Genomic DNA, 23,800 nt, shown 5'->3' on the forward strand with positions numbered 1-23,800 from the left:
ACACAGCCTGGGCCATCTGACTGGGGGAGGGGGAGTTCTGTATCACCTGTGGGAAGCTGAGAAGCAGCCGGTTTGAATCAGACGACATGTAGAGGGAACAGAGCAACTAAGACCAGCAGGCCCTTGACAGTTCCCTCCTGTTTCTTTGACCATGTGTGACAGGCATGCAGTTGGTGCTGGGAAGCATTGGAACAACAGACACTTGCTTAATGGTGTTCCATCCATTTGTAAATACAAAAACTTTTTTTTTTCTTTTCGTTTTTTTCCTATAATGTTTCAAGGTTATTTTATGAATCTTAACTATATTTAGTAGTATAAAGTGGGTATTTACGTGGCATGGAGACTCAGCGTTCAGCACAGCTTCCTCATGCCTCTTGTGAGTCATTGCTTGGCTCTGTGTGTGTGGAATGGTATGTTCTCCCCATGTGATCGTGGGGTTTCCCCTGGGGTTTCCCCTCAGTCCAAAAACATGCCTTGTTAAGTAATACATATTGTCTCTGTGTATGAGTGGTGTGCATTGCCATATTGTCTCTGTGTATGAGTGGTGTGCGTGTCCTGCGGTGGGTTGGCGCCCCATCCTGGGTCGTTCCCTGCCTTGTGCATATACTGTATGCTATATGTCATCATTTGGTATGACATAGCTTATCTGCAATAAGTAGTGACAAGTGACTGTGAACAGTTTTCCAATACAAAAAGTCCAATACAGTATGTGAGCCTATTATGAACGATTATAATGAAATCATGAAGATAAAATAAACTTTTGGCAATTACACCTGCAAATTGGAATCAAGAGACACTCCTTCAAAAGGGAGACCTCAAAAGGGAGACCACACTCAGGCCTCACTGTGTCACTGTCGGTAGGAGATGGCCATCCATGCTGGCCAAGGATATTCTCAGAATACACACACTGTGTTCAATTAACTGACTAACTTGAAAACTAAGAACAATTGCCACTCCATGTAGCTAACTGAACGACACGAGTATTTTGTAAATTTAAATTGACAGGAAAATATTAAGGCATGCGGATAATCCATTTTTTAAAGTAATTAATGCTACATCAAAACAATACCCAGCTGAAGAGGTCTGAAATTCTGTATATTGAAACTAACTTCATTTTTGTCATCAACATGCTCTTGTAAATCTACACAGGATGGAATAAGGAACATAAAATTCAGATTATTACAAAAAATTGACACAACAAACATATGTAAAAAAGCATGAACTAGGAGGTGGTGTGTGGTTCTGCAAATTGGATGCTGTGTCTGTGATCAGAAGGTTGTTGGTTTAAATCCTATGGCCGGCAGAGTAATTTCCCCTTTGGGCCCCTGAGCGAGGCCCTTAACCCCCCAGTCGCTCCAGAGACTATCTGACCCTGTTTCTCAATTGTATTTCACTTTGGATAAAAGCATCTGTTAAAGAGATATTAATGAAATACTGGACTATGAATGGTGCAAATTAATGGAATTACCAGGCAGTACTCAAAACACATAATATGTACTCAAAAACGTATTTATACAAGAACCAGATTGCACTCAGTGCTCTACTTAATTAGAAGGCGCTGCAAACTCCTTCCATGGTTTGGACTCTTTTGTAGTCCTGCAGTAATGATACAGGATAAAAATGAGTAAAACGTTTATTCAAAATTGCCTTAATGTAGTTAAGAAACAACCTTAAACACATGCATTACATAGAGAGTCCATCGTCTAAACTCTGTGACAGATAATAGTTCTTTGCGGTGGATCGTAGCAAGACATGTGACCAAGGGTTTCTTAAGGACAGCAGTAGGCCTCTCCTCGCCTTCATTACATCCTGCGGCCAATGTGAGTGCGACACGATCCTGTTTGGTCGTACATCAGCTCCGGCAGAGTTCCAGCACAGCAGGGAATGGGTGCCCGAGAAGCTTGAGAGATGTATTGAGGAACACGTCAGCCATACCTGGATGCCAATCTGCTACACAGCGAGACCTTTAGTAATCAGCCGTGCGTTGCGAGGGAGGTGTTGTCTTGCTACCAGGATCATGGTGAGAAGCTGACTGCCATGAAGTGTGATATTTTTTAAGAATAAGTCAGGTTGCTAGGTAAGATGCTATCCAAGAAGGGAAGAAGTGCTAACACAACGGATGCTGCATGAAATTTCTCCAGTGCAGACATTGAAAGATTGACAATCTGAAACTGTGTGTGTGTATGTGTGTACAGTATGTGTGTGTGAGTGTTTATGTGTGTATGTATGTATGTGTGTGTGTGTGTGTGTGTGTGGGGGGGGGGGGCGCTCTGAAATTCATCTCTTGCAGGAATTGCTGCACCATTTTTCAGTCTGTCATCAAAGAAATCTTCAGGAAGCAAGAGGTAGTGAGGAAAAGGCATGGAAAGCAGTGGAAAGATGAACAGATGTCATCCAGCAAGCCACTCAGCTGGACAGAGTGGGGGCTTTGTTTTACCCCAGGCCAGGGTAATTATCTCCTGTGAAGGGGCAAATGCCAGCTTCGCCATGATTTAAAATGATTCCTTTATGTCCCATGAAAGCGACAATAGGATAATTGTTCTTTATTGTACAGTAGAGGCACATTTTTGTGGATGTGATGTCTTTTGGGTTTAATCGCTTAATGTGTTTGAGTCCCGATTTAGATTTTCGTTTGACTGAGATTACCAGGCTTTAGCAAATGCACCCCGTTTTTTTTAAATATGCTATTACTTTTTCCCAGAAAAGAAGTTATGATTGTGAGTGAAGTAGTTTTATTCTACTATTTTTAAACATAAATTAACATAGGGGAAATGTGAAAAAATATTTAAACTAAAATATTTTGATTTTTTTTTAACTGTCCAATGAAGATTTATTTGCTTTCCTGCTACGTTTTATAATATGCAGCCTTTTCTCATTGCTATAACCTTATATTGGAAATAATTCTTTTTCAGAATTCTGGCTTGCATACAACATAATACCACTTTCTAAGTGCCCCCATGTTTGCTAGTTTCAGCCCAGTATTTTGTAAACATTTGCTTTAAAAAGTACTACTCAAGTAATCCAAAAATAATATTTTTTATTACTGAAAAAGTTCGAAATTACACAGGACTGTTTATTGTGCAATTTACGATAAATTTTTACAGCCAAACCACACATTTTTTGGTTTCCTGCCAAGGAAAATGCTTTCATTTGGTCAGTAGGGGGAGCTCTTTCCATCCATCTTTCAAACGTTTATCCAGTACAGGCTGTAATGGTTTGATCTTCTCTGCTGTCCAGGTAATCAGAAAATTAATTATCCATGTCGAGTAAAATACACAACCATCAACCATCAAACCTGGTATTTTCGCCATTATTTTGCACATTCAAGATACCCATATACCCTTTCAAAATATTTACCCGATATATGCATTTTCTTTCAAAACATTTACCCTGTACGTTATTTTTTATTTACTCGTGGTATTATTTATCCATCGAGATATCCACTGAGATTGGGACAGAGAAAAAAAAAACAAGAAAATCTATTGGAGCAAGAAATGGATTGAAACTTCAGTTAAGTGCACATAAGCCAATTTTGCATAATCAGCGCAACTCCTATTTAGGTTCAGATGTCAAAGCAGCAGTCGTCGCCTAGGATGGTAATTTGTAAACAAGCAAAATTAATACATTCATTACAAGTAAATGAATACAGTCACCTGATTAATTTGTTGTACACAAAAAAATATCGTGCAAAATATTTTCAGCTTTATCGAAATATATATTACTTAACGATATGCTGTTTCTGACACTAACCCAACGGAAGCGTGCTATGGATCAACTAGATCTTTATAACTTCGGTATAAAACTGTTTGAGGTATTATTAAAATAATTTAAAGCGAATGGAGGTTAGCCGATTATGAGTGAACGTATACAAAACCAAAAAGTAGGCCTACAATTAATAGCCCAGAGTTATAACAGGATGTCACACAAATCAAGATGTCATATTACTTACATTGGATTTTTATCTGTTTGTGCTTTTCGAAGGTTTTTTGGTAATAAAACCCATTAACTAGTTGAACGCTCACATTATCACATGACTAAGCAAGAAACGCCAATAGAGGGCACCATAGTACTTCACTTAAAGTACAAAATACTGGAAATGGCACAATGAATGGAACGTGGTTATGATTCTCGGTAGCTCTTCTTATAATTAACTGCTAAAGCTTATGGCCAACATGCTGTATTTAAACTTAGCTTGAAATTTTACATTTTACTGACATGAAATTTATATAGCGGGTCACTGCTAGACATAAATTTGCTGGTGGGGGGGGGGGCAAATTGCAAGTTTTAAGTTTGGCTGAGAATTGAAACGTAATTGAAAAGCATTTGGAAAGGAGGTTATACATCTTAGTGTGAGTTATAGTGGAAATCAGAGGCAGACGAAAACCATTTCTGTCGAGATGTGTGAGCGACACGCTGAGGCTATTTCGACAACATAGCTGATAAAATGCAGGAGAGAGAGATCGTTAAGTTAGACGCAGCTCCGGCGTAGCAAAGCATATGTGTGCGACCTGTCACAACAAAAGAAAGGCTAGCTTGAAAAAGGCCAGGCACTGGTGCACACGCGCTCACAGATGGTGCCCAGTCTCTCATTCAGGCCAGCCCAGCACGGGCGTGGCTGATCCAGAGATGTTAACCCTCTCTGGGTAACCCTGTCAAACCAAAGAAGGTAGAACCGCAAATTAACTTTATTATCTGTCATATTTATAACTGCTTGTACCCAAATTAGTTAATAAATGCTTCATTTACATTTCGTTTGCGCAAATATATGTATTGCCTCTAGTTACTCTATAACTCTGTGAATATCGCCCTCCATTTCTCCCCCTAATCGACAATGCAAACCTGTCTAATTAATAATTTAGTGCATAACCATTAATAGTCATTAATAATTTCCTGACAGTTTTTAAATTAGTTGCACGTGAATGAATGAGTATAGGGTGTTTTGGTGCCATGGTTACAGAGCCTTAAGGGGAGTTCGACGTTCTCAAAAATGGGGACGGTATGATTCCAAGTCCAGAATAGCACTTCATCCACTTAAGTATTCATTATTTAATTATAACGCTTTTTCTTTTATTTGTGCAAAATGGAGATATTCCTTGCCGCATTGAAACCATTTGCAAACTATGCAAATAGTCATGATATTCTTTAATTTAGAAAAATACTTTATCTGGTTGATATGCAAAAGGCACCACACCAATCTTAAAGGTGCAGGATAATATTGTGTTAGATTTTTAAGAAACATAACCCATATAAATGTAATGCGGTAATTCGATTTCGTAACATATCGGTATTTATGTTTTATTGTCTGTGAAACGTCGGGTTTCACAGTGGTGCAGTGGTCAGCCCTGTTGTGGCTCCATGATCTTGCATATAACATGTACGTATGGAAAATGTGGAATATGAGTGAATGAAAGTCATAACTGTTTTTGACTTCTTTGCTATTTCTAATAGAACAAAATACCATATAAAACGTCATAACATTGGTTTGTTTTAATGTTCTGATCATCCTCACTGAGGGACATTGCGCAGGTAGCAAAGAATAGAATTAATATTCATTCTATAGACACTCATAGAAAACCACAGGGAAGCAAGGACTTATTTACATTTAACCTTTGAGTACAGCGAATGAATTAATGAAGTCTGAGGCGGTAGCGGGAGATACGTTGAAAGGGAATTCCACATAAGCAGTGACAAGCAGAAAGGCTTGGTTTGCGGATGGGCTCACGTTTTCTATGACCGTGGGGGTATTCATGAAGAGGTATTAAGGAATATCCGATGTGCATGTCCATCGCAGACTATTGAACAATGACCCTGCGTGGTCACAGGCAAAACACTTCATTACAGTTAGCAGCTGAACAGGTGAACAGGCACACAGATCAGGATTTGACAGAAGCAAATGGCCTTTATTAAACACGCGGCATTGATTAAATATGACAGCAGCAAAGGCAGTACACTGCAGTCATTAAATATCAGGCCATTTAATCGGATTTTAAATTGTCGCTTTGAAAATCGAGACAGTCATTTATTTCTGGTGAAGAATCTTGTCTTTCTCCTGCGTTATGCATCAGTAAACGCACAATCGCCAACTAAAGGAAAATATACCAGAACAGTATTTTATATATATAAAAGTAAATCAGCTGAAATAGAAATGAGAGAGAGCGCTCCTAGCGGTCATGAATGAGAATGCATGGTAGTTAGTTTCAGTGGAGAGGCCCCGCCTACGCGTGTCTGGAGTACCTCGGGTGGACTGAGCTGAGTCGATCCAGTGAGGGAGAGACAGATTTACTGGGGAGAGGATCGTGTGCGATCTGCAACGCCAGACTGTCAGCTTGAGCTGCAACACGGGAGAGGCGATGATGGCGGCGGCTGTGGAAAGAGGAGGGGTCCGGGCCGCCTTCCTGAATCCAGGCAGCGGCGGCGGCGGCGGCTCTGCCCCGGCTCCTGTCTCCGTCGTGCTCGGTGCTGGGGCTGGAAGCGGCGTCTTGGGTTCGACCGGTTCTGGCCCGATCCCAGTGCCTATGAACCTTTTTGCAACCTGGGAAATAGATCGCACGTCTCCGAGCTGCGTTCCGAGGTACGGTACACGCTCCCTTTTCTATGCTTATGTTTGCTCAGCCGCTGCTTTGATTGCGCTCATTCTTTTATGGATTATTGTGATAAAATACAGAAAGCGATCCGGCACTTTTCAAATGCATGGGCTGTTTGGCCATCAGGAGATGGCTGTTGGCGAGTTTGGTGGAGGATTTCAGTGTCACGTCGGTGTAATGCCGCTGTCATTTGACCATTTCGGCCGCGGGCACATTGGCGGACATGTGCAGCGTCCAGCCGCGATGCAGGCACGTAAATCTGAACTTTTCCGTGTCCACAGCGAAAGCAGCGATGCGCCGAGCCGTGCAACTTCACGCCTGAGGACGCAGCACCGTTACACGGACAGCTGTGAGCGCTGTGGAGGCGCGGCGCCGTACCGGGTACCATACCAAGCCTCAGGGGTCGGGAACCCGTTCGATCGACGCCGTGCCGGATACCGTACCGAGGTTCAGGGGCCGGGAGCCCGTCTGATCGGGACCGTACCGGGTACCGCACCGAGCCCCAGGGGCCGGGAGCCCGTCTGATCGGCACCTTGCCGGTTACCGTATCAAGCCCCAGGGGCCGGGAGCCCGTCTGATCGGCACCGTGCCGGGTACCGTACCGAGCCTCAGGGGCCGGGAGCCCGTCTGATCGGCACCGTGCCCATGTGCTTGGTTTCATCATTTATCTCAGTGTTAATGTGTCTCGGAATACACCCAATCGTTGCTGTCTCAATCTACGGTAAGACTAGTGGATGTAAAAAGATGTGCCGGTGTGTCCCCTTTTTTTGCCGTGGTAAAGAAGGAATTTAATGCTCGTTCAAAAATATGATGTATGTTGCTCACAAGGCATGGTGTTATTAAATAAACGTTACGATTAAAGTATTGTGTAAGAAAACCACTGACAAAATAGTGTAATAAAGTGTGATATCTTTTTCCCCTGATTTCGAGTGTGTGTGTGTGTGTATATATATCATATATCATATGTATATATACACACACACACACTATGTTTAAGCCATTTCATGACTACAGCACATATCTAAGCTCTTAAAATCCTATTCGAAGTGCCAATTTCAGAAAACAGACGTCTGAAATATTAAAAGACCATAATGTAAAACGGGTATGTTTCAGACATCATTGCAGCAAAAGTTATGGCCTAAATGATTATCCTAAATGGATTTCAGTGGATTTGTATGCAACTATGCACAAATTCACATCACACTGTACGCCTCTAGTGATGCAGCAATCGGTTGATTACATGAGTCATAACATTTGTCTGAAAACGATTATTTCTCAGGAATTAGCAGGATGTGTAACAAAGCAGACAAATCCTTTGCTTGTGTTGTAGGTACCAGCTGAGCTTCCAGTCATTGACAGGCAAAGTCTAATAAGAAGCAAAAATGCCTGATATATACGCTGCGGTAAAACTGACACCAGTAACTCTGGAAGCAGGTTTCCTAAATGTTTTTCTGAGCAACAACTCGCTTCTGCCAGATGATACTGTTTACTGCTGCCTCGCATGACGTCAGACAACAGGGCATTCTGTGTTCCAAAGTCAAGTCTTTTCTGGCCAATTCTGCGGATCATGATTTTAATTAAAAGTACATCCTCATTGAACCCAACCATCTGTTTTGTTTCGTGTGCTTCTTCTGGATGTCTGTCTTAAGTGAGCTTGACACATCCGGTCAGAAAATGACAGAAAATGCTCATCTTTTTGGTCACCTTTTTGTGTTATCTGGACATATGTATGTATTGCAAGGACAACGATTCATGTATGTGGTAATAATGTCAACGCCCAGCTGCACATCACTGTCACTGCATCATTTCCTGATTAGTTTGGAGATACTGTGTTTACATTACCAATATTGCATGTCCCTTTATGAGATTTGTAGGGTGTTCAAAGCCATCAGGCTCCATGTGATAATTTTATAATGACACCTGTATATAATGCATGCTTCAGTCAGCATGATGCTGAGTCTCAGAAGGTAACATAAATGCCCCAGTGTAAAGACAAAGACTATCGCGACATTCTGTGAACCTTGAAGTAACTGCGATGTTGACGCACTCTGACTTTGATAGACTGGGTTGTTTTCATGTTTCGATGTCCATTTTAAATCATGTGATTGACACCATCTTGCATTTATTATTATCAGTATTCCCAATTTAAAATATTCTTTGCTGTAAAGGGTGCAATATTACTAAGAAAATAACATGCACACTGCAGGGGAATAGTTTAGACTGTTGTATTTGAATTACCTATTAATTCAGTATTATTAAAACATCGCACATTACTCTTCGAAACCCATAACTTTAGAATATTATTAGCCAAAATGGTTGTGTTGTACCTATGATAGCAGTCGTTAAAGCCAAGAAGAATGTGACTGGCTGTCCTGCGTCAGCTGCTGAAGAGGAGGCCCCGTGCATCTGACTTTCGTGTTTAGTGTGTTAGCTAAATGCATACCAGCCTCTTTTTAACATTAGCCTAACAGTGCCTGTGTGTAGCCTACACATGAACTCGATGTGGAATATAGCAAATTCACACGAGTGTTCATACGTATAAAATTTTAAATTGATGTGAAAATGTCCGGAAATATTAATAATTGTTTCCACATGACCGTCCAAGCTCCATTGTTGGCATCAAATGCACTTCTCCTCGAACTTTTCGCAGATGTTTAAAACCATCAGCAAAATGTGGATTGTCGCAATAAATTTTATAACTGTAATCCCATTAAATACACGGATGCAGTATTTAGAAAATCAGGCAATACATTAAGATAAGGCAGTGTAATTATGATACGCTAAATATTTATATTGTAATTATATTTATGTGACATTTAGTCCTTGGATTGACGAGTTATCCAGTGAAATACAGCTGGGTGTTTTACTGGAGCAATTTAGGTTAAGTGGTTTTTGAAAGATAAACCAGCCAGAAAACTCTTTATCATTTGGATGTGGCATAACGGTGCCTTTTGACAAATAGGTGTAAAAATGTGCATGTGAATGAAATTTGGAAGACTGTAGATCTTTCGTGGCAGATGTTGAGGCTGGGGGATGGGTAGTGATGCACTGTTTTGGAAATTTTGGCCGATACCGATATTTTTTTGTTTAATATCGCAATACCAATAACCAACACTGAGTCAATATGTATAGACTCAGTATGGAATTTATGTATCGGATAGCAACATTAACTAAGACTGACACACTGGATCCATGTCGATATGTTAACGATATGTTGTACATCTCTAGGGATGGGTCTTTGTGCTTATGCATCATAAGATGAGATCTTGATAAAGCAAAGGGTTTGGGAGACAGGGTCTGGGAGCCGTGGTCCAGCTCTTGTTTAAGTTTCAGAGCAAAAGGTTCACTTGACCCTTGTTCAGTTTGCTGATGATTCATACTTCAATGAATGGGCCTTTTGGTTACCCCGAAAAATTGAGATTTGCATAATTTGACACTCTGAACCGCCATTGACGGAGCCATAGATGTGCTTTGAGTCATTCACAATCAAAGGGGCAACTCTTGGAAGACCTTGACAGAGGTGTGTTTCGTAGTGTTTGTAGAGGTTGATCCCATGGCCCGTAACATAACATCCCTGCGGCCGTCGTCACAGAAATCCATAACGTTCATTCAATACATGCCAGGGGCAAGCTTATTTATGTCCTGTTGCTGTTTCAAGCCATTTTATTGGCTTGTCCACAAGATAATAACATGATTGTGTAAGGGTAATAAAAGTGGGTGTTTATGGTTGTGTAGTGTCAGGGACATGATTGACTTAATATATTAGTTATGAGCTTTTGGCCATGTAGTTATGTTTGTAAATCAAGCAGCTATGTTTTATCATCATCCGAAATTTGCACATATTTTATAATTGAGGCCCAGATTCTCCTTATATAGTAAAGCCTCAACTTTGTGTTGACCTGTTTTTATGACTGGGTTTCATCCTTAATAACAAAGTGGTTGACAGGGCCTCTTTTGGTTGATACTCTGTACTTATTAGATTGTTGTAAACTTTTCCCAATTGGCCTTAAACGTTCACTAACCAACTGCTTGTTCTGCACTTGAGAGTTCCTGTTAGTCTCTAACTGCATTACGTCGGAAAGATCACGCAACGATCACAGCCTACAGAGCAACTTAAGCAAAATAGCGGGAATGTAGCTAGGTAGAGGATCTCAGGGGAAAGGCGAAATCCAGGCTTTATATTGGGCTGCCTGCGTGGAGGATGGACAGGATTCTGAATGGAAATGCAAGGATGTCATTGACAGAGGATCAAGATGGACGTCTGGCTAAAAGGTCACGGGGACTGAAGTACCTTCCATTCACCAGCTGCACCTTAAATACTGCTAATAAGCTATAATTCCAGACCATAACTAAAGCAGCAACAAAGCCTGCACCTCATGTAGTCTAGTAATAGGTTTCACAGCATCAAACACTGATTAGTTCAAGATCAGCTTCTGTCCCAGAGCCCTTTGCATTTCCAACAACCTCATTTCCCGTAGCAGACACATCCATGGCACCTGCACTTTATAGCACAGTTACTGCATTTTATCAGCCACTGACTGCATACTGTCTAGTTTTGCACTTTCTGGTATCGTTTAGCACTGTCTTGTTTAGTCCTTTGGAATCGTGTGAGGTTGATTGACTAAGCATTCCGGTGGACTCCTGGCCAGCAAAGAATCTCGATCTTGAGCATGAAAGGACGGGAGGTGGTCGGGACCATCTGAGAGCAGATGTTAGTTTGCGATACAATCACGACTACGCATCTTCATTGCTTCATTTTGACACTATGGAAGAACACTGCTGAGACAGACCTGCAAAGACGTGCTGGATATCTCACAGATGACGAGCACAGGCAGCCGTCTCTCCTCAGAACTCTGTGCTGGCACAGCTGACAGAAAGTCTGGGTAATTGAGAAAACGCCTCCCAGCCTGTTAGCCTGGCAGGCATTTCTGTCAGGGGGAGCTTGAGTGTAGGATAGATGACTTACAGAGAGTACTGATTGGCTACATGCTGAAAAGTGCTTTCAAAGGCCACACTTTCATCAAGAACACTTTAGAAGTCCACACTCTGACTACACAGATGTATGCAGTCACAGAGGGACTCACCCTTATTCCCAGTTAGCGTGCCTCACCGTGAGCCTGATGTTTGTCCCTGCAGTGGTACACTTGTGATCTTTCTTCGGAAGGCAGGTACAGGGAGGTGAAGTACCGCTGTAAAAGTTGTGGAGTTGCCACCTGAACAAGCTCACAGTTTGCTGTCTGAGCCTGCAGAGGTATTAATCATCCGTGGCCCAGATATGCCTGCCTGCTCTGGGTAATGAGCACAGGTTTCTGAGTAGCCTGTGGGCTTTTGTCCCTGGGGGGGAATAAAAGCGAGGTCTTTAGGGGAAACGCACGCAACGCAGCCATGACAACAGTGCAAATCCCTATGGCCGAAAAGCAGCTTTCGCCCGAAGCTCGGGGTGGATTTCTAACCTGTGAAGCGTCCTGACGACCGAGGACTCCAAAGCGTGGGATGGAATATTTCCCTGTTCGCATGAAAGATTAAACTCTTTTTGAAAACCTCAGCTGCTTATGAGTACAGCTTCACTGTAAGATGTTGGAAAACGCTAATTAATTTTAATCTATAATGTGGACGACAAAAGACATGTCATACATAACTAATGTATGTTCTAGCTTCTCGTGTTTCAGTGAGTGGGTGATCTTTACCAACCTTGGATAAATGTTTCCTGTAATTAACTGTGTTTGAGTCTGGTTTAGGAAGGCAGCCCCATGTCAATTATTTATTGGCTTTTATTGGAGTTTAATTGGTGTGGGACGCCGTATGGACCATTATTTGTGATGGAGCACTGAGCTGAATCTGGACCGCACTGCAGCTTTGGTACCCTGGGAGAGGGAGGGAGACGGAGAGCAAACCCTGTCGGTAATTGGAGGAAACCGCAGAATGTCACATGCTGATGGTCAGGCAAAGGGGAACTTCCACCTTACTCTACATGGCCCAGTCACACGCACTGCAGCCGGTCTGTGCCACCGTCCTTGTTTAAATTATGTGGAAATCGTAGAACATTAATTTATTGTCACTGGGTAGCCCCACATCCATTTGTCCTCTCATATCTGCGTATGTGTCCTGACCTGATATCCGACAGGGGCTAGACGGGCCGTCCTGTTGGTGCCCAAAGCCATGTGACCTTACACACACGCGGCCTCCTGCTAGGTCCTCGTTGGGTGTGGTGGGAAGGGTGCAGTCCTGCTCGAGAAAACGTGGCAATAAGCTGCTCGATTTCTGCCATCTCTCGCTCGGCCGTCCTGGACGCCACACGTAGCGAAGCCTTGATGTTCTCGTTGGGACCCTGGTCAACAGAGGGTGGCAGAGGTTGGCTGTGAGGGGACCCACGGTGCAGAAGCTGCACTTTGCATTTCATGGCTGTCAGCAAGCCTCAGCTTGACAGATGCCATCAGGGAGCCGTCAGCTCTCACTGCAGCGCAGTGGTTAGATACGCAGAGCCATTCGCCTGGAGAACAGTAGAACTTTTATTAAAGACTTTATTACCTGGTTTAAGACCTCAACCTGTGGCAAAATGACATGTAAATTCCCCTTCAAAGTAACTTTAGATTTAGACTTTCCAGGAAATGTATAATAATAATTTAAAAAAAAACAGTTGAATCTATCTGTGTAAGGGATTTGATGTGATCATTAGGTGCTTTTAGTGCCGTTGAATATTTGATGACATGTCAGAAGTCATTTAAAATTAATTAAGGGTGGTGGCTGTGTACAGACCCTTACAGTGGCCTCATGAGCCTTTCGCTAACGAAGCCTCGTGTTCACAAACTGACAAGGGGCCTCTGGCTCTGCTGTATGGCAACTCCAGTGTCATTTCCTGGAGCTGTTTAATGTGTCCTGTCAGCCAAGGAGTTAATGTCAATCTGGCAGCTAACCCCCCACTCCCCATGCCCCCGCCCCCCGCCGTTAACCCAATTTCTGTTCCTCGTTTGAAGAACATTTTGCTGAGTACATCCATCTGAAACCAAATTTTTCGAGTCCCAACGTCTGTTTTACTCACTTAAACACTGTTTGCCATTAAGTCAGTTATGACAAGGTTTTCCTTAAATGTTTCTCTGCTTGGTCTGGGAAAAATAACAGTCAAACATGGTATTTAACTTCACATTCATGTTTAAATAATTGAGTTATTGAGGTTTCGGTCAGGGAAATATGGTTTCCACTAGTGCGTTGCGATTGTGTTTTCCTTTATGCATGTCTGCGTTTTGGTCTATGAAAGCACTACAGTTGCGTAACCTGCAGAAAATTCAAAGAACGTTATCTGATTTAATATAAAAACAGGCTCTATGAGATACTGAACAGGTTGTATGGCAGCGTCTTTGCTTTCCTTATCTACTCCAAGCCGAGAAAGTCAGAAAGCCCCCGTGATTTGTGAAAAGGTCCTGCACGTGTTTATTTCTTTATTATAACCCACACTGAACTCAGGATTTTTTTTGCCTCTGCTTCTTAGTTTAGGTCAGTGCTTCCTAATCCGGTCTTCAGGGGCCCACAGTCGGTCCATGTTTTTGCTACACCCAGCTCCTTGCCAGACAATCCACATTTTTGTTCCCTCCCGGCTCCCCAAAAAACGTGGACTGTCCTTGGCTCCCCGAGGACTGGATTCGGAATCACTGGTTTAGATAATTCTACCTACTACATGTGGTTCTCTATCGCTGTTCTATAGCTCTATAGCTGCTGTTCAATTACTTTACCACCCTTTATTGATATAAATTCAAATGACCTTTTGATTACATTAGTTATCTTTGACATTAATAAAACATTAATAAGACCCACGTATTAAATCATACGTATCTGAATACTGATTTTCATCTTACAGAAGGAACTTGTCTCATGAAGAGCAGTGCTACCAATATATCACAAGAAGTAATTAGAATGAAAAGTGCTGTTGATATCTGCCTCAGCTGCGTCTAAATAGCCCAGCTTGATCTATCTGGCATTTTGCCTTTAGCGTGCAGTAATTTAATCAAACAGCTCTGGTCCTGCTAAGGTCGCCAGTGGATGTTGCACATGTCCACGGTGGCCCCCAAACTCCCATCTCTCGAGGACGCTGGGGGGTCTAAGTGACTGACGCCCATAGCCTGGCTTCCACGGCTGCATACCTGACCGTCAACCTCGCTGAACGGTTCAAGGCGGGATATTCTATGCTTTGTTCTTCTGCTGCCAAAAATACCCAGATTAAAAAACAACAACAATACTACAGAGAGTATAGAGAAGACATGATATTTATGATTGGTATGGAAAGTGGTCTTTAGGTAGGAGGCAGGGGTGGGGGTGGCTGGCTTGTTGCCAGATGATACTCATGTTGAATCATCCTGATCTTTTGGAGCTGGGGGGGGGGCGGCCTCCTGCAGGACCTCCTGTCATCTTAAGCCAAGTCAGTCCTCGACAGAATAGCGTCAAGGTGGCTGGAATGATGAGGCCAAGCAACCAAGAGCAAAGCATTCAAAGCGAAATATTCAAAGTTAGTTTCCTATTTGTATAAACAAAAAGAAAACACTGGTACAGGAACATTACATGGAAAACTGTTTCATGCACTCAGATAACTGCTGCTTTGTCTTCTCCAGACGTCAGGTCAGTCTACCGACACATACTTAGCGCTTAGCATTTAGCAGTTAGCCAAGTTAGCTTTTATTCGGCTTTTCCTTTCCAAACAGCTATGTAGTTGGTATCTGAAGAACATGCGATGTAGGTAAAGATCTGTACATAAGTACCTCATTGTGGGCAAATGCCTACTCTACTGTAAGAAACGCAAGTCTACTTTGATGTAAGTGCAGGTCAGTTTTGACATGTCTTATTTCGAACGAGCATTTCTTTTTTTGTTCCTTTTTCTGAGTGATTCATGGATGATTCATATTCCTTTGTCCAACTTCCTCATATATGGCCAGTCCTCTGGTTATCACATAATGGGACATATTATCTTGCAGAATAATAGAATAAGCGTAGATATCTGTGCATTGTTGGGAAGATGCGTGATTGTTGAAAGAGGTTCGTAAACAATGATCCGAATCCTTAAATCCCAGAAAGAGGTGGTTGGGGGGGGCGGGGGGTGGGGGGGGGTGGGTGACAGGAAGACTGTCTGCATGCAGCTCTGCCTGTTTCCGCTGACGTCCGGAGAGTCAGCCCGAGTCGAGCTCGCTTGTCCGTGATGGAGCGCAGGCTTTGCCAGCACCGAGGTGAAATCTCACTGACAGATGGCCTGTCGACAAGGCTCCTCTGTGACCGTGTGCCTGTCAGCGTGACGGGCTCTTGGAAGAGCCACCAGCCATGGGCCATGGGGTTAGGTAGGCTGGTCTGGGGGGGGCAGGTAGCAGTGTCCATGGTAACTCTAGAAAGTGTTTTATGTTGTAGCTTTTATAGGGTATTAAAACTTTAAAACTGGCCCCAGCATTTTCCCTTTAATTAGGCACTCAGTGTATCCGTGCAGATGTCCAAACTCGCCCAGCCCATCTCTCTGTAAGCACATTATTATTTCTGACAAATGGGCCGTCAAGATCCACTTCGTTGTCCGGTTTTTGGTCCATCCGAGCAGCGGCTGTGTCTTTGGTCTTCAGATGTTAGTTCGGTTTTGAGTTGCTTCTGTTCCCTGAGAACAAGTCATCTGTTCACTTACAACTGGCTAGTCGTCCTCTTTTTTTTTGCTCACAAATTTGACTTGCTAAGTACATCTCCTGGACTCGAAGAAGTAATGGGAGGATTAGATCAGAATCGGGGAAATAGTGTAATTAAACTTGGTAGGGTGATATTTTTCTATTATTTTTTTTAATGAATATACTGGAGTACTTTTCATGTGGGCAGAGTTTGTTTAAAAAATGTTCCAGTATAATTGTGCTTTTCTAGTATGAATTAGAAGCTCTTTGTGCCTCTGAACCTGCTGTGGATAATAAACAAAAACATATATGGATAAATGACCGCAGAAATGTAATGAATGCAGATGGACTAAACTGAGGCCGATTATAAAAATTTAGCTTTGAAATGAGGCGCTGAGTACAACAGCACTCTGCTGATCTTATGAACCCAGAATCAAAAATCGTGTGGTTCATTTTCTGTATTAAAAGCATGGGCAGGTTTTAATATTTGATGGGAAATGCGAGAGCTTTATGAGGGGATGTTTTGGGAATTTCCCGCAGCTGAGCTGCGTTGCAGGTTCCCGGTTCCTTCCACAAATCAGAGAGTTGGTGTTTATTTGCAGTTTGTTTGAATAGAATGGTATTGTAATGCACAGTCAGTTATCTGGAAAGATGGTGATGTCATACTCTGTAAACTAATGCAGTGTGAGGCTTTAAAATTTTTTAAATTTCCTTTCTCTTTGCCACCCATGCCCCCTCCCTCTTTTCTCCCCCACCCTGACCTATCCGATATTTAGAGGCTTCTGTGTCTGCCGTCTATATATATATATATATATATATATATATATATATATATATATATATATATATATATATATATATATATATATAAAATAAAACATAATGCATAGGAGGCTATGCGTCTTTTTCTTTCTCTGCTGTGGAGTGATGGCACATATTCTAGGTGTAGGGCAGTAGAAATGGAAGAGAAAGTGGAAAATGGTGCTTGGGGTCTTCAAACAAAGACGGCCAGTTCACTGTCCACCCAAACTACCAGTCCTGTTTATTTTTCAACAGTGAGGCTGATGGTTGTCTAAACCATGAACCTTTCGTTGTAGGTGTGTTTCTGCTGAAGTGTCCCAAACCATCCCAGTGTAGCGGTTGGCTGTGAGGGGTCCGGAAGGAAGCTGGATTTTCGGGGGGGGGGGGTGTTTTGTGCTTCTTAAGGCGTCCTGGAGAACTTAGGGACTCGTGGTTAGTGTTTGCCGCTGCTGTAAATCAGCCGTCTACTGAGGGGAAGAGTTCACCAGGCTTCCTGTTGGACATGTGATCCATTTCCTGTAGCGTTGGGTCACCGGTGGTATGGATGGAGGGACGGGATGAGGCCGGCTGGTCGTCTACGCCTCCCGTTTCGGGAGATGGATTCCATGTGTGGGTCAGCATCTAGGCTGGGAGGTGAGCAATGCTCCGCGTGAAACCCCTCTAGGGAAACAATAAAATTGGAAACCGCAGAAGCACCTGACCCCGGGGGAGATGGGTCATCCTGGGCCACTGTCTCACCCTGATTGCCCACTTTGTCACATCGTCAGGCCCTGAGGATGACAGCGGTCGGATTTCATTAGGAGGCCGCTACCTAGCCACTGAAAGCTGAGCGAGGCCCGGCACTCTGCTGTGCGTTTCCAGCCAACCTGCCAGCGAAAATGCACTTTAATGTGTAGCTGGGGCACACCGGAGTGTTACCCTGGAAACAACTGTCAGATCCTCACATAGTGTAAGAGCTCGTCTTGTTTGACCTCCATGGAGAAAGTGAAGGGAGGGCCTTCAAGGAAGTCAGATTTGTGCAGGCTGCTCCTCCCCGTGTTGGGGGGCAGGAGCTATGCCCCGCCCTCTGTTATCTTTCCAATAACCATCTCTGCTGGTTCCATCCATGGCTTCTACCTCAGCCTATTAAATATTAGTTCTGCTGGTCACATGGTTCCATCCCAACGAATCAGGACATGGTAATCCATGAGGTAGCCTCACGCTTTCCTGTGTGTGATGGTGTATGACACTAATTTGTACATTTTGCAGTACAGCGGGGTTAAGACACCGGTTAAAGTGCAAAGCAGCAATAGAAACATGTGCCGTACATCACGAGCACATTGCAGTATATAAACATAACGTGAAAGTCTTAAGATGTCGTTTGTGTAAACTAAAGAAAGATAAAAATGACAAAGCTTATTAAGAGGAGCAAAGAAAACATGCAGTTGTTTTGTTACCTCAGCAACTCCAATATCTCGCCCAGCTGTTCTTCAGATGATGCTGAGATTCGTGTTTTATTCCAGATTCCCTTTTCCCTTTGTGGAATCAGTATTTGCGCAATTCCATCTTAAATCAATCTACTGCAAATTTGTAGTCCTGTTTAATATTGTTGGAAATGCAGTAAGGTTTGTGGGGAAGAATCTTTTAAGCGATTCTTAGTATGATTCTCCTATGTGCTTTTTTCTTACGTAAAACGAGGTGCATCTGTAAGACGAATTGTGGGGATCGCATGATTTGTGACCCTCATATTGATGCAGGGCACACAGGTTTATCTTTGCAGTAAGTTCTGTGTCTCAGCAGCCTATGCACTGTTGCCCCCCTGCGTGGGTGCCTGCCCATCAAAATGCTCTACGCCTTGCACATTTCGGGCCCCGTATTGGAGTTTTCTCACCCTTTCGTGTGGATACTTCATGTAGTTTAACATGTTGAGCGTTGATGTGATTTCAGTCATACATTAAGTGCTGGAAAAAGAGGTTGATTTTATTTTAGTTTAGTTAATGTAGCTTAATTTACTTTAGCATATACATTTCAAAATTCCCTCTCTCCACTCATAATGGTTTTACTTAAATGTAGACAAAGGCCCATTAATTAACAGAATTAATAGAGTGGCTTACACTGGCTGATCCCACTAAATGAAATGCAAATCGGTGCGTCTTATCCATTTGAAATTTGCCTCATCGGGAGGGGAAAGTAGAGAAGAGACACTGGGAATCCCACATGGTATTGTGTGCCGTTACGTCTGTCAGCGGGGATTTTAAACCGCTGCCTCTCACAGCGAGTGGGTTTCAGCTGTGTTGAAAGTGAGATTAGGTAAAATACTGAAGTAAATAAACCCTCTGAAAGAAGCACAATGGACAGCCTCGCATGATCAGCCTCGCATGATCAGCCTCGCATGATCAGCCTCACATGATCAGCCTTGGTCGCACTGTCAGCCATGACAATCAGCCTCGCACGGTCAGCCTCGGTCACACGGTCAGCCATGACAGTCAGCCTCGCTCGGTCAGCCTCGGTCACACGGTCAGCCATGACAGCCTCGCTCGGTCAGCCTCGCACGGTCAGCCTCACATGATCAGCCTTGGTTGCACTGTCAGCCATGACAGTCAGCCTCGCACAGTCAGCCTCGGTCACATGGTCAGCCATGATAGTCAGCCTCGTACGGTCAGCCTTGTTCGCATTGTTAGCCATGACAGTCTGCCCCGCACAGTCAACCTCGCTCTGCAGGATTTCTTACGCTTTTAGTATGCTTGTATCTGAATAGGCTTGGCCTCTTGATTTTGAGTATATCAGTATGAAAATAGCCCCAAACCTACTCCATGGCAAAGAGCTGCTGGTTGTTTCACTCCTTTCTTTCCAATGTCCATCCATCCATCCATCCATCCATCCACCCACCCATCCATCCATGCATGCCATCCTTCTTCTAACTGCTTATTCACTACAGTGTTGCATGGGGGCCTGGAGCCTATTCTAGACTGCATAAGGCAGGGACCACCATCGGCGTCCATTGGACAGTCACACTGAGGCACATTACTGCACACTGTGAGTAAACAGGAGACACCAGTGTACCTTCCTGCTTGTCTTCGGAGGCGTGCGGCTACCCGCTGCCCCCCTGCACTGCCCCGCTTTCTGCTGCGATCCATTAAGTGGTGTTAATTTAGCGGCGCCCGGCGCGGCGGAGGAGCAGAAGGACAGTCAGAGGCGTCACGCTCCGTTAAGTCTGCCTCGTGTGGAATTGGGCCCTTCCTCGCGAACGAGCCCCAACGTCCCGGGATCCACAGTGCATTTTTACAAGGTGTTTAAATGCAGGAAACGCCGGGCTGTGAATAATGCAGGACTCCTCTGAAGAGCCTCCCACCAGCGCAGCGGTGCCTCATCGCCCGCGGCGTCCCGGTGGCCATAACGCGTCTCACTGTGTGCATTTTTAATGGAAAGGCCCGATTGGCTCAGTGCGCTGTCTGTTAATTTTCTCTGAGCTGGCAGGCACGTCCTCGCTCTTGTGAATGCAGCGACTCTGTTGGACACCCAGTTCCGACGTAACCTTGATCGTTGGCAGAATTTCTGTCCGGTATGTTTCTGAATTCAGTGCTGCCTTTCTCATACCCTGTTTGATGTCCTTCTCAATGGCATGTTCTGACCAGTCAGTCGCTGGCTTCATGTTTGTTTGGTCGGACCTCAGGCTTTGAAGAGTACCACCATCCGAGGTGTTGGATGAAAGCCTGTGCATCTCCCTGACTATTGGTATGGTCTCCTTCTCGCCCCCCCCATGCAACTCCACCCAGGAATATTTATTTCCTTGCTTCCTCCTGCAAGGCCTCCTGGATCCACAGTGATTTTTGTCACTCTGCCTTTTGCTGAGAAGTTACTGGATTGCTGGAGGTGCTGCCCCACATTCTGCTCACACTCCTGCGAATGAGTATGAAGCTCTGAGAAATAGAAATAGGGCTAAGTACTAGATCTGCCCTGCTTCATTAGACATGGGCAGCCACTGGCAGTTGTACTCAGTGCTGACGTGAGCCTGAAGTTGGTTCATTTTTTCCTATCTTTGTCAATCTCGACGACCTCTACGGTATTTTTTAACTAGATAAAACTTCAGGTGATTATCATCTGACCTGACAGCTTGTACAATGACAGGGGAATAACAGCACGGTACTGGGAAACACCTCTTTGGAGTCAGGGTCCAAAGACACCATTTTGTAAATATATTTTTAAATTATTCAATAATAGAAACTTTATCTAATCAAATGAACATACAGCGGTAACTCCTGCTCTCCACCCCAGAGCCCCACCCCCCAATCACGGCGTGATTCCGCGTGGCTCTATGCCTTGGAAGGCGTCTTCGCGAGGGAGGATGTCAAAGAGAATGAAATTAAATGTGAAAAGGAAACCAATATTTGCGAACGTCGCTCCTCCCCCCCCCATCATTTTTTTGGCCCAGTGCTCAGGCATTTCCTGAGCGACGTTTGCCAGCACCAACAAAAAAAATCTGTTCATCAGGGGGACAAAGGCTCGCTCTGTCAGCGCTCTGCTGTTGTATCGCCGCTGTCCGGGGCCCTTATTAGTTCAACTCATTTTCCCATCTTTCCATCCAGAAGAACGACTTGTTTTGACTGAAGATCTAAAGACTTCTCATTATTCAGAATTCTTTTTAATTGGGGGGCTGGCGTTCCTGCTACCTTTGGATCATCTCATTTTTTCTGGTACGCCTGAGAACTTGGTGTCTTAATGAGGGCTGCAGGCAGTGAGGTCGTTACGCAGACGAGAAGTTTGTTGGGTCAGAACCCCAGTTAGTGGCCATTGAACAGAGCAGAAAAACAACTAACATTGCTCTGTATCGACAGATCAAGTCACTCTAGATAAAAGCATCATCCGATGCAGCTGAGACGACATCGAAATATATAGATTCACTGCAATACTCCGACTTAACATGCATGAATTATTAAAAATATTATCGAGCATGCTTTTTGAAGTAGCACTCTTAATGTATGGTAATGTGAGATTGTATGTTTGTGTGTGGGTGCATGTGTGCAGATGATCATAGTCAGTGTAACCAGATAAAATGGTTAAATATGGATGGGTGAAGTTCTGCATTAAGTAGATTGTGAGCCTAGCCAAGATTTGAAAACACAACGCTTCTTCATTCTCTTGTCTATAGAACAACGTCCGTGTGTTTGTTCAGGTGAGAGTTGAATCCTAGAGCCATTCTGCACAGATAGCTAAGCCAAAACATGCTTCTTCACAGGCTTCCCAGTAAACAGGAGTCCTGTCGTCGATGCCAGTGCTGGCGCATGGTGGTACAGTTCAGGGTGGCCTTAGTTGGATTCCCTGACAGCCTCGTAATGCCTAACGGCAACTATCAGAGGGTGTCCAGCAATGGATTCTTTCAATTCTTCTGTGCTTTGCTTGCTCCTCCTCCTGTGGGAAATGGTGAGGACCATTTGAAGCCTCCTGCCTTTATTTTCAGCGTAACGTGCCGCCTGAGAAGTGCCTGTTTTTTGCCCTGCAGAGTGGAAGACGTCTTTCATCTCGCCAGAGTGATTTCTGCCAAGCCTATTGGACCGACTGTTTTGTCACTTCGTTTGAGAAGGAGAGGTTTTGTTTCTATAATTAACATATATTTAGAGGCGTTAACGAAGGAGCCAAAGACGAAGGAGGAGATGGGGCCGGCCCAGTGCTCTGCTACGGTGAACTCGCATTCGAGCTGAACAAAATGGAAACAGCCGATCGTTCTGTAACAGCCTGAATAAAATGGTCTCTCCTGCTCAGACAATCCTAAGACATCTCAGGAAGTGTTGTGAAGGCCTTTTTTTAGCTGGCATTCTGGAAGTCGTCCAAAGGAAACAACCTGAATTCAAACTGGCAGATTTACCACTGGGGGGTTGGTGAGGGCAGAGAAAATAATAGTGAGATGCTGAAGGCCTGTATGGCCAACCCGCGCCGCCAGGCTCCGCTTTTCCTGACGTTTCCTTTCACCTTGGTTATGTGCACAGTTTTTTTTTCATTATTGTGGAGAATCAATTATTGTGTGAATTTACACAATTTTTTTTTGTTATGTCTGGTTGTTGCTGTTTATTTATTGTGTTTAGGTTTCTGTTTTGCATCATTTGGGGAGCAGATAGCTTAGCTTGACGTCACGCACCCAGTTATTAGCACATTAGCAGTACGTTAGCGGCGTGTTAATGCTACGTTAGCGGTACGTTAGCGGCACGTTAATACTACGTTAGCGGTACGTTAGTAGCTCTGTGTAAATCTGAATGGCGTCGGGAGTTCCTCGCCGCCTATGGCAGGCAGACTCATGACACATGGTGGGTTTTAAAGGCATGTTCTGATACGTTGTCCTTCTGTAGGACATGAGGGGTTGAAGATGAGCATTCGGAGGAGCGCCCTGGGTGAGTGGGCCGGCTCAGGCCGTTTGTGGAGCAGCAAGGTCTACGGTTGTCATCTGGGTCCTTCCACATGCCACCGCAACGCTGGCATTAGTGTCATCTGAGCACCAGGGGACACTCCCAGCCATGGTGACAAGGACAGGTCCTACTCAGGGCGGGCCCCACATCACACTCGAGACCCACTTTACCTCCTCGCCCGGTTCCCATTGGCTGGCTGCGGACGGCACCGTGACTTTGAGCCGCGGGAAGTTCGTCCGCCACGTTCGCTGCAGCGTGGGAGGGGGCGCGCCTTTCTGTAGTGCCCTTCTGAGTGGCTCCTCGTGAACATAGGAGCACCTGAGCTGGGGGACTTTTCCTTCACAAAAGGTCCCAGTGTAGCAAAGAGCCATGATTGTCTGTAAGGACTCTGCATTGTCCTCGTGATTGTGATCAC

The 23,800-nt window shown here is 44.1% G+C and overlaps 1 protein-coding gene across 2 annotated transcripts in view; it reads left to right on the forward strand.

Annotated features, from left to right (window-relative positions):
- The first annotated feature begins 6,212 nt into the window (after nt 1-6,212).
- Nucleotides 6,213-23,800, forward strand: part of si:ch211-126j24.1 (phosphofurin acidic cluster sorting protein 2) — a 77,178-nt gene continuing 59,590 nt past the window's right edge. For both annotated transcript variants that reach the window (XM_048987436.1, XM_048987437.1), the window contains exon 1: nt 6,213-6,571. In XM_048987436.1, coding sequence (XP_048843393.1) covers nt 6,351-6,571 — 221 coding nt within the window. In that variant the 5' untranslated portion in view covers nt 6,213-6,350. The remainder of the gene's footprint in view (nt 6,572-23,800) is intronic.

This window comes from Brienomyrus brachyistius, chromosome 20 (assembly GCF_023856365.1).
Source record: "Brienomyrus brachyistius isolate T26 chromosome 20, BBRACH_0.4, whole genome shotgun sequence".
In the NCBI taxonomy this organism is placed as follows: Eukaryota; Metazoa; Chordata; class Actinopteri; order Osteoglossiformes; family Mormyridae; genus Brienomyrus; species Brienomyrus brachyistius.